Here is a 12195-nt window from a genome sequence, read left to right as displayed (position 1 = left end):
CTAGTTGTTAAGGGGAGGGTGCCCAAGAGGTTATAAACCCCACACCAGAAGCTTGAACTTCCAATGTGGGGAATCCCATACTTTATAGTGGACCATAACATACCACCACGCTCCGTAGCCCGACGCCCACGACGGCAGGCTGTGCACTAGCCACTGCTAGTCTCGGGCGAACACTGCAATGCCGATATCACCTTCGTTGCCCCTCGCTTGCACTGGGAGCCATGGGGTCGGCTCTGATACTATTGTTACAACTCTCGGGTAGAACTCACCCTCAAAAGCTAGTTATTAAGGGGAGGGTGCCCAAGAGGTTATAAACCCCACACCAGAAGCCTGAACTTTCGATGTGGGACAAGTCCCTAGGATCATGACATGGTGTACCTTTTGCAAAAAAACCAAGGCACACCATAGACAAGTGTTGGAGATTGCATGGAAAACCAACTACCAAAGGAGGACAACCGAGGGGCCAATGACATGGTCAAGCCTATATGGCCAGCATTTGTTAGGAAAGTGAGCAAAAGAAACCAGAACCAGAAGATGAACTTAATAAGGCTGAAATTGAAAGGCTAAGAGGTTTGTTGGAATCTCTTGACAAAAGGACTAAAAAAGGTACCTGTTCCCTTGCACTTTCAGGTATTTCATCTCAATTTCTCTCCTTACATGCTTTAGGAATTACTTAACCTAATAAATGGATCCTAGATTCCGGGGCAACTGATCATATCCAATCTGTTCATCACCTATAGCCCATATAGCTCAAAAAAGATAGCCATGGCAAATGGATCCTTGACCACTGTTGCCGGTTAAGGACATATCATTCTCAATGAACATCTTATTCTTAAAGATGTTCTCCATGTTCCAAAACTGTTCACTAACCTCATTTCTATCCAAAAGTTAATTCTAGATAGCAATTGCAGCATTAACTTTTCTTCTAATATCTGTAAAATTTAGGAACAGGAGCCGAGGAGGATGATTGGGCTTGCTAGGGCAAAGACTGGTTTATACTATCTAGATGGACCAAATGGGCACGAGACAAAGGAGGAGGTTCACCCTATGTCATGTTTAGTTCAGTCCAATAAAGATCAGATTTTGTTATACCACTCTCGATTTGGTCATCCTTCTTTTTCTACTATTCGAGTCATGTTTCCAGCTTTATTTAGGGATCTTGATATTAAAGATTTCCAATGTTCTGTTTGTGAATTAGCCAAACATAAAAGGGTACCTTATCCTTCATCAAATAAGAGGACTTGCCTTCCATTTTCTCTAATCCATAGTGATGTTTGGGGCCCTGCAATCATCCCCAATATTTCTGGGGCACGGTGGTTTATTGTGTTTGTGGATGATTGTACTCGAGTTGTTTGGCTTTTTCTCATGAAAAATAAATCTGAAGTGAGTACAATTTTTCCTTCCTTTTACAACATGATTAGTACTCAATTTGGAGTAGAAATCAAGAGATTAAGGTCTGATAATGCTAAAGATTACTTCAATCAATCATTTACAAGTTTCTTTCAGCAAAAGAGAATCATTCATGAGTCCTCTTGTCCCTACACACCCCCAACAAAATGGGGTGGTGGAAAGGAAAAATGGGCACTTACTAGCTGTCATAAGAGCACTTCTCTTCCATCACAATGTCCCCCTAAGTATTATTGGGGAGAAGCTACCCTAACTGCTACATTTCTTATAAATCGGTTGCCTTCTAAAATTCTTGATTTCCATAGTCCAATTCAACTCTTGACAAGATTTTTTCTTGATCTTCTTATTCTTAGTGGCTGGAAACCTAAAATCTTTGGTTGTGTTGCATTTGTTCATATTCATGGTCCACATCGGAGTAAGTTAGATCCTCGAGCTCTAAAATGCATCTTTGTTGGGTCTTCTTCTACTCAAAAAGGGTATAGATGTTATCATCCTTCTACTAAACGATTCTTTGTTTCTGCTGATGTGACTTTTGCTGAAAATTTATCCTATTTCAGCAATGATCAGGGTATCCAAAATCAGTCCACTACAAATGAAGATCAGCTTCTTTTTCTTCTCGACCTTCAGCCCAATTCTTCTAATTTTTCTCCCATTGATCCTAAAGATGTTCCTAACATGCCTTAGGAGGTGCTTGACCCTAAGACACCTCACCCATTGTAGGTCTACTCAAGACGGTAGCCATTAGCTCCTTGCCCAATGCAGGTTCCTACATCTAATCCATCTCCTGCACTTGCTATTAGCCCTCAATCTATTACAAATGATGACATTGCCAGCCCTTCTAACCCCACGTCAGGTAACTCTTATATTCCTGAGCTTATGGATTCTGTTTGTGAACCTCCAAATGACCTTGATTGGCCCATTGCCCTTAGGAAAGGCACAAGAGCATGTACCAAACACCATTTACACTTGTTTTTGTCCTATTCCAAGTTATCTTTTTCACATAAAGCCTTTTTAACCGGCCTTCACAACATTCCCATTCCTAAACATTTTTCTGAAGCTTTGAAGGATAAGAATTGGAGAAATGCTATGGACGTTGAGATAGCAGCCCTAGAAAAGAACAATACTTGGGACTTAGTTCCATTGCCCAAGGGTAAACACCCAGTTGGATGGAAGTGGGTTTACACCTTAAAGTACAAATCAGATGGGTCTCGGTACAAAGCACGCCTTGTGGCCAAGGGCTATACTCAGGTATATGGGGTGGATTATTTAAATACATTTGCTCTTGTTGCTAAGCTTAATACTGTAAGAGTGCTTCTGTCCCTAGCTGCAAATTTAGGCTGGTCACTTCACCAATTTAATGTTAAAACTGCATTTTTGCATGGGGATCTAGAAGAAAAGGTGTACATGGATTTGCCACCAGGGTATAGCCCAAACACTTGGGGGAATATGGTATGCAAGTTAAACAAAGCTTTGTATGGCCTTAAACAGTCTCCCTAGGGCTTGGTTTGGCCGATTTGCACATGTTATGTTAAAACTCTGGATATAAACCAAGTCAAGGGGACCATACTCTTTTTATCCATCACTCAGCCACATGAGGAGTGACGATGCTAATTGTTTTTGTTGATGACATTGTAGTCACATGCAATGATGAGGAAGGAAGGAGAAAACTCAGAGACTGCTTGATTCATGAATTTGACATCAAAGAGTTGGGGTGGTTAAATACTTTTTAGGTATAGAAGTTGCCCATTCTAGGGAAAGTATCTTCATTTGTCAACAAAAGTATATTGTAGATCTTCTAAAGGAGACATGGTTGTTAGCTTGCAAGGCAACTGCAACTCCAATCGAGTCTAATCACAAGTTGGGTGAGTTCCTAGAGGAGAAGGTAGATGACAAGGGGTCCTACCAACAGTTGGTAGGCAAGTTGATTTATTTAGCTCATACCCGGCCAGATATTGCTTATGCAGTAGGAGTAGTAAGCCAATTCATGCATGAGCCTAAAGAGACCCATCTAAGAGCTGTTTACAGAATATTACATTATTTGAAAGGAACATCGGGGAATGGAATTATGTTTAAAAGAGGTCAGGGTATGAGTATTGAGGCCTATACAGATGCAGATTATGCTTGCTCAATAGTGGATCGGAGGTCTACTTCAGGTTATTGTACTTTCCTAGGAGGCAACCTTGTGACCTGGAGGAGCAAAAAACATGTTATAGCTCGATCTAGTGCAGATGCGGAGTTTAGATCAATGGCTCTAGGTGTTTGTGAACTACTTTGGTTGAAAATTCTTCTAGATGATTTGAGAATTGAAGTGACAGGTCATATGAGACTCTATTGTGACAATAAATCTGCCATAAATATTGCTCACAATGCAGTTCAACATGACATAACTAAACATGTTGAAGTAGACAGACACTTCATCAAGGAAAAATTGGATAGCGGCTTAATTTGTATTCCGTATATATCTTCTTGTGATCAGCTAGCAGGTATTCTCACCAAAGGACTACTTGCAATCGTATGCCAAAGAACTATCAGCAAATTTGGAATGGATGATATCCACTCTCAAGTTTGAGGGGTGTGTCAACCGATATGTTCCAGATCTGGTGCCAATGATTGATTCCTAAATCAATCAATGATTTCTTGATTTATTTCTTATTCCTGTTATATATCTTTTATTGTCATTCTTTCCATAGTTGTTGTATCTTACAGATTTGTATTCTTTCCTTATTCTAGGATTAGAATCTTGCTAGCATTTAGAAACATCCTAATCAATAGAGGAAGTTTTGTATATATATATTACTCCTACAAGGGAGAATTAATCAAGAATTCATATTTTCAATAAAGACTTTTTGACATATACATCAGTATTATTCTGGTTATTTCCATTTCTTCGCATTTCTTTCTTTTTTAAGAGGGAGGGAAGACATTATATATTAACTTGTGGTGCATATTCTTTATGTTGCTGATTCCTTTCAGTTTGCAGGCCAAGAATTAAGGTTCCAGTTTTCTTGATAATGCCAATTGCACGTCTGGTGGAGTGGACATATAGGCTGTTAGCCCCATATGGCATGAAGGTTCCACAGTTTACACCATCAAGAGTCAGACTTCTCTCTTGCAGCAGAACATTCAACTGTTCAAAAGCCAATGACCGACTCGGCTACACTCCTCTTGTGCCACTTCAGGTCTCTCCATATCTAATCAACAAGGACATTTACTTTTGATTTTCTTAATATCAAACAATGGAATATATAATTGGTTGACTGAATGGTTTAACTCTATTATTGTTGCTTTTAGGGGTCTTCAACAGATACATAGTTATCCATATAGGGTGTGCTATTTTAGTACTTAGTTGCTTCAGATTCCTAGAATTCCCAAGTAATGATGAACTCTTGGATCAGCTGTTACATCATAAGATATTGTACTGGTGGATAGCCAATATTGTCTAGTTCAATTCGTACATGCAAGAGTTTTTCCCTTATGTATATTAACTTTGATTAAGTTAATGGGGAATTAAGTTAATGAGCCATACCATGAAACTCTGAGATAGAGTAATAGAGCAAAGGCTCAAAAAAGAAACACACGTCTCGGAAAATTAGTTTGGTTTCATGCCTAGTAGATCAACAATGAAAGCTATATACCTACTAAGGCGCCTAATGGAAAGGTATCAGGATCATCAGAAGGATCTGCATATGGTGTTTATATATCTAGAAAAGACCTATGATAGGGTCCCTAGAGAAGTATTATGGAGGACTTTAGAGAAGAAAGGAGTCCGAATAGCCTATATACAAGCCCTTAAAGACATGTATCACGGTGCAGAGACTTGTCAGAACATGCGAAAGGGATATTGAACCGTTTAAAATTACAATAGGACTGCATCAAAGTTTTGCACTAAGTCCATACTTATTTGCTTTAGTAATGGATGAACTCACTAAACACATTCAGACATAGGTGTCATGGTGTATGCTATTTGCAGATAATATAGTGTTGGTGGATGAAACAAAAGAGGGAGTGAACACTGAGCTTGAGTTGTGGTGAAACAATTTAGAATCTAAGGATTTAAATTAAGTAGAAGAAAAACAGAATATATGGAATGTAAATTTAGTAAGAATGCAAGAGTGGAGAATGTTATAATAAAATTTGAAGACCAAATCATACAAAGAAAAGACCATTTTCGATATTTGGGATCAATGATTCAAAAAGATGGAGAAATTCACGAGGATGTCACGTATAGAATTAAGGCAAGTTGGCTAAAATGGAGAAATGTATCAGGGGTGTTATGTGATGATAAAATTCCATCAAAACTGAAAGGAAAATTCTATAGGACAGCTATAAGATTAGTTTTGTTATATGGCTCAGAATGTTGGGCAGTCAAATACCAGCATGAGCAACAGACGAGCGTAGCAAAGATGAGGATGTTAAGATGGATGTGTGGTCATACAAGAAAAGATAAAATTAGAAATGAGATTATTCGTAATAAGGTAGGAGTAATGCCAATCGAGGAGAAGATGAGAGAGACTAGACTAAGATGGTTTGGTCATGTGAGAAGAACATCAAGAGACGCTCCTGTGAGGAGAGTTGATGAAATGAAATAATTAGTCAAAAAAAGAGGTAGAGGTAGATCCAAAAAGACTTTTGGAGAGACATTAAAGTTTGATATAAAGTGTATGGGCCTAAATGAAGATATGACAAAAGCATAGTTCTGAAAGGCGGGAGGCGCAAAGGGTCCTGGAGCGAGACTCACCTTTTAGAAAAAAAACTCAAAATCTTGTAAAATCATAAAAAATTATCAAATTATCAATAATAACACATGCATATCATTGATGATTCATTATCTTCAAATTCTAAACTAACAATATCAAAATTGATTCATTCATCATGCAAATTCTAAACTAGAAACATCATCAAAGTTCAAAATTAAAGTCTCAAACTCAAACAAGTACCAATCATCATGCAAAGTTCTAAACAAACATATAAATACTACAAGTCCACAATTAAAAAAGAAGTTTCAATCAATCATCATCAAAGAGATCATCAACATCAAGGTCAATATCTTCATCATCCCCTTCAATCACCCCTTCATCTTCTTCTCCCTGTCCCAATTCTTCTCCCTCTTCCAAGTCTTCATCATCTTCAGTCTCTGTCTCACTTTCCTCCTCCTCTTCAATCACCTGAGTTACTCGCCGCTTTGAAGTCAAAGTTGAAGTTGAACCCGATTGTGATCGAGTTTGTTTAATACATTGAGTCTTTTTCTACTTTGAGGCAACTCCTCCTCCTCATCATCATACCCTTTATCAAATTGAAAATCATCATCTAACGGTGCCATATTTCGCTTATCCTTGTTATTCTTCTTCTTTTGCACGTACTCTCCAATCTCTTGTTTTACTGATGGGGGACATTTTGGACAAACTTTAGTATTCTCCACAATCAATAAACACTACAAGTGCACAATCAAGAAAATGTTTTCATTTTAAAAAATGCTATTTTTCTAAGTCTGAAAGATTAGCGCATTATAAGAAGACATATAAGAAAATGTTTTCATTTGAAAAACTATCTTTCGGTATTTTGATAGCTAATATTCATTGTTGTTAAAATGATTTTTAATGAATTTTTCAAAATAGTAGGTATGTATTTTGGGGGTATTAAAATCGTTAAAACCCGAGTTTGTACTAAAACCAAAATTCTATTTTCTTAATGTTATGTATTTTGATTTTTTAGATATTTTTATTGAATCCAAATGGGGGTACTTTGTTATTTACATTTATGTATTAAAATAAATGGAAGTTAAAATATAAATTAAAGAAAATGTGGACATTTATTTAAACTAAAGATAAATATGTTAAATATGTTATAATGTGTACATGCTAGAACTGAGAAGATGGGAGGTTGGAGAGGAGAGGAAGAGAGGATGTAGGCACAGCTGGAGTCTGGAGGAAGATGGAGTGAGGAGCGAATTGGGCTGCCCAAGTTTTAATTAAATTTACCTAGGTTTCATGAGGCGCGCCTAGGCGCACCTTGGCGCCTCACCATGCAAGGCGAGGACCTCTCTGAAATCGCCTAGCCTTGGCTCAGGCGAGGTGCCGAACAGGCGCCTTGCACCTAGGCACGCCTTTAACAACTATGGACAAAAGATAGAAATATATGGAAGTCTAGAATTCATGTGGCTGACTCCACATAGTGGAATAAATGCTGGATATGTTGTTGTTGTTGTATATTAATTTTGATTTGTTCATTACTTATTCTAGACATCTCTCCCCATGATGTAGTTTTAAATAGGCAACAGTAATGTGAAAGCATTACTTATCAAAAAAGGGGGGAAAATAACATTTAGATCCTTTAGTGAACATTCTAGTTTTTATGTTGCTTGTCTGTGAAAATGTTTCACATTCTGCAGGAGGGTCTCAAGAGGACAATTGACTCAAATTCACACTTGAGGGCTGTATCTCAACCTAAGAAGGATGGACCATCAAAAGCTTTCTTGCGTCTTGGAGGAGGAATGGGTAGATTGTTATTTCCTTTCTTTCTCAGCACTGACAGATTTCTGGTTCCTTTTCTGTGTGTTAAATGAAGTTGGTACATAGATGCATTTTCCAATTTATTGCATATTGTACTCCTGTGTATCCGTTAGTTTAGATAAGTTGTTAACAATCCATATGGTGGTTGTGATGCAAATCACAGCATTGATAATGCTTTTGGACGAACTGTTCTACTTTGAATATCTTAAATAACTGTAAATTTTCCAGATTTTGAAGAACTAGATATAGATGAATGAGCGTAAAAAACTCTCTCTGTCTCTATTGGAAGAAGTGAACCCAAAATTATTGCACAATTACCACTGATTGTTCTAGTTTTAAGGCTGGAAATAGTAGTTCATGTAGTTAAAAGGCTGCAGTATATAGTTGTGGGTGAGTGGTGCAGAGTTGCATGTCACGGCTTGGCTCTTCCAAGACAACTGTGCAGGCACTTAGCACAAAGTCACTTTCTTAGCTCTTGGTGATGGCTAACTCAGCCTTTCAACCCACATTTAGGCACATAGAGGGAGATTTACGGTGCAACTGACACTCGCTGATTGCTTGTAGGGAATTGTATGAATGAGTATAAATGAGAGGTCTCCAGACTGATGATTAAGATTGAGTCACTCTTCAGATACATCAAATTCTCTAGCTGTAAAATATTCAATAAATTACAAGACACATCTAGAACTTCGGAGACCCTAGAACGTTCAAGAACCCTAGAGCCCTCCAGATCATCTTGGATAACCTTAGAATACTCCACAAGAAACTAGAGAGTTCCAGAACCTTCAGATAACTCCAGGTCATCATCCTGTTTCCCATGTTGTGTGCAACAAAACTGGTGGTTGGGGGGGCATGCAGCTGCTTATGTCAGGGATGTTGAACTAAGCGAATTGGGAAGCTTTGACTTTCATTGTCGTTCTATATGCTTTCTGCAGCATATGGAACAATGGTACCTGTCTCAATGTTAATAGTTCACTTCCTTCAAGGTGCCAACACGTGTCAAGCACCTCACATATGTGAAAATGTTTGTGTTCGTTGTTGCACGAATTGTCATTCTGCCTCCTTTGTTTAAAGACTACAACAACAGTCACAAGCTTTAATTCCACCAGATAGGTTCTCAGCTGCATGAATTCTAGAGCTCCATCAATCTCCTTTGTTTAAAGACTGGCCATCAATCAATTTTATATCTTGAAATTGGATGGCCTTTAGAGTAGGTGTTCCTAACCCCCTAAATGAGCTTGGCCAATGATTATGATGGCTCCATCTGACCTTTAAAAGTTTATGATATCAGGCAATGGAGAATAACGGTAATGCTATTTGTACACGGAGTTTGTACACTCAAGAAATTATAAACACTTTTTCACAAAATTATCAACTAATTTTTTGAAAATTATACACTTTTACATGGTAGAAGTGTTTATAGGTTTTGAAAATTAGTGATAATTTTGCGAAGAAATGTCACTGGTTCCTAGTAAATGTACTACTAAGTTATTGAGTGTACAAAGGAGTGTATGAACTCCATGTACAAGTAGCTTTATTGAGAGAGTAAATATCAATATGAAATCATGCCATGAAATAAACTGAATCCTGATTGATTATGATATATTCTGTAAAGCTGTTGCAGACTAGTTGAATTGAGAACCTTGTTTCTGTCCTTCTTAACTTCTTTGGCATTGGACTGATATAAGGATTAAATTGGTTGACACGTGAGCATGCATATCAAACTTGGATGTTAATTTTTTTTTAAACGATCACTTATTATTCTTATGAATTGCATAATGTGACCAACTGTGCAACTTGAGTGGTATGAAAGTACAGTAAAAATACTTCTCAATCTGTGTACCATTAACATCTTGTTTACTGCTGCTTCTTATTGCAGTTGGTGACATCTCATGCACATACATGCCAAACTTGGATGCTAATTTGAACACGATTACTTATAACCATATGAACAATGTGATTATTGCTTCAACGTCTATAGTGTGATGAAATTACTTTGACTCACAACTTTTCGATCTATATGTTCTATTAGTAATCTGTTTGCTACTGCTTCATGTTGCAGTTGCTGACATACTTCTCTGGAAGGATAAAAAGCAGACGCTCGCCACCATTATCATTCTCATTTCAATTTACTTCAACTTTGTGGCATCTGGATGCACCATCATCACTGCAGTTTCCAAGCTCCTCCTGGTGGCTTGTGTTTTTCTGTTCATACATGGAATATTACCTAAGAAGATGTATGCATGCTATTCTTTTTGAAACTAATGTATCAATGCTGCTCATTTTTCTCAAGCTAAATAGAGTAAACCCTTAAGCAATCACACCTGATTGTTTTTCTAGGTTTTATTGGGAGGCATATTATTGTTTGTTTGTTTGTATGGCCCCAATGATGTATCTGGTCACAAAGTATCATATTGAATGGAATATCCAATCAAAAAATGATTTTCCAGTACCAAAACAGTGCAAAACTTTTCAGTAGAGATTTACAGAAATAATTTACAAGAAAGCTAACTGTCATAGATAATTGAATTTTCTATTGCGTATTTGGATATAAAATTGAGAAAATTCCTAGATGAAAATTCTTGAGACTTTTTTAGTAGAGATTTAAAGGAATAATTTTGGAGAAAGCCAATTTTCATAAATAAATGAAATTTGTACTATTGCAGATTTGGATATACAATCGAGAAAATTCCAGGATCATATTTCCACTTGACAGAAGAGATGTCACACCAAGTTGCTCTGTCAGTGGCCTCCTCATGGAATTCTTCGGTACATTGTTTAAAATCTCTTTGCAAAGGGAATGACTGGCTGCTATTCATGAAGGTATTTATCATTGTAGCATATCTTAATCTTTTCCTTTTTATGTTTTATTCATTAGTAAAATATGATTTACAATCACAAAGTATTGGAAAATATCTGATCTCTGTGTTTCTTCTTTCAATGTTGACATGTGATTTATAGCGATTGTTGGCATAATTCTGTTGCAAGTGCTAATTATATGACCGGTAAACCACATTCAATTGTCACTGTTGACAATCAAGTTAATAGTGACTGATTACTTATCACCCATCTTTTTACTACTTCATTACTTGTTGATCTAATGTCTGACATTAAGAAGCTTAGTGTTACCTTACTTTGGGGTTCAAATAAAGCATCTGAAGAGGCAAGCTTTTTCAAATGAAAGAACTGGAATTCTTTGATGCTGTTGAATGCAGGATCAAGAGGAAGGAGTAGATGAGCTAACCTTGCAAAGTCAATATTACTGTTGTGAGATAAATACCAATTTACCTTTGAATAGAACACAATTTAGTCTTGTGCCTTGGTTTAGCCACTGTAGTTTTGTTGAAGCATGATAGAAGTTCGTAAACATCATATCAAACCGTGCACTGCAAGTCAGTTGATACACCTAGTGGGTCCATTCAAATGAAAACATTTCTTTGAAGCTTTGTTCTCATGAAATCCATCTTCATCTGTATCATATGATCAGAGCTAGAAAAGTTTCAGAAGAATTATCACCACTGTTAGGCAAAATGAGTGTGAGTGGAGTTTTAAACTTTAGACAAGAAAAAGAGGAAGGAGAAGAAAATATGCCTTGACTAATTTATCATGGATGTGTAGAAGTCTATTGGATAATTGGTCAAAGGAGAAGGAAATTAAGGAGATGCTTTGAAGTGGTAGCTCTCCCCCTCATGGGGAATTCAGTTGTTGACTAATGTAAGCAGCAGTGCATCAATGAGATTTTAGTACAAATAACATCTGGGAGGAGGGGTGCAAATTCATTGACTTTCTTATACTCCACATGAATGGATAAAAGTTGACACAGATGAGCCATCACATGGCAACCCAGGGGTGACGAGTGTAGCTGATGTTTAAGGGATGAAAATGGGATTTCAGATGCCTGTTTTTTCGAATATGGGGTGGACAAGAAATGGATCATATAGCTCTCATCAATTTGAAAAAGAGTAGAGACAGCTTGCAATTGAGGCAAGAGAAGTGCTGTTAGAGTTGGAACCATGGAATTGTTAAATTCTATCTTATTGATTCATATGCCATAATCCCTGTTCCCTACAATTCAATCTCATTCTGAACATGTCAGGTTTTAGATGGAAACTAGAGATGCCCCCTTAAATATATGTGGAGCAGTGGAGGAAAACATCAATAGTGTTGACCAGCTAGCCAGAAGACTGAAGTTTCCTCTCAACCAGCGTATGTGTGCTAATGGTTTTAATGGCATTGCAACAATACTAGTTTAAAGGACATCATGCAAAAGACGTCTCCA

The 12195-nt window shown here is 37.3% G+C and overlaps 1 protein-coding gene across 4 annotated transcripts in view; it reads left to right on the top strand.

Annotated features, from left to right (window-relative positions):
- Positions 1-12195, top strand: part of LOC127790265 (3beta-hydroxysteroid-dehydrogenase/decarboxylase) — a 60940-nt gene that overhangs the window by 27708 nt on the left and 21037 nt on the right. For all 4 annotated transcript variants that reach the window (XR_008020744.1, XM_052319646.1, XM_052319644.1 and 1 more), the window contains exons 8-11: positions 4388-4586; positions 7796-7901; positions 9979-10153; positions 10583-10739. Coding sequence is in view for 3 of the 4 variants with exons in the window: in XM_052319646.1 (XP_052175606.1) it covers positions 4388-4586; positions 7796-7901; positions 9979-10153; positions 10583-10739 (637 nt within the window). In the remaining variant the exon portion in view is untranslated. The remainder of the gene's footprint in view (positions 1-4387; positions 4587-7795; positions 7902-9978; positions 10154-10582; positions 10740-12195) is intronic.

This window comes from Diospyros lotus, chromosome 14, assembly GCF_014633365.1.
Source record: "Diospyros lotus cultivar Yz01 chromosome 14, ASM1463336v1, whole genome shotgun sequence".
In the NCBI taxonomy this organism is placed as follows: Eukaryota; Viridiplantae; Streptophyta; class Magnoliopsida; order Ericales; family Ebenaceae; genus Diospyros; species Diospyros lotus.
This window is presented reverse-complemented; position numbering and strand designations above follow the sequence as displayed.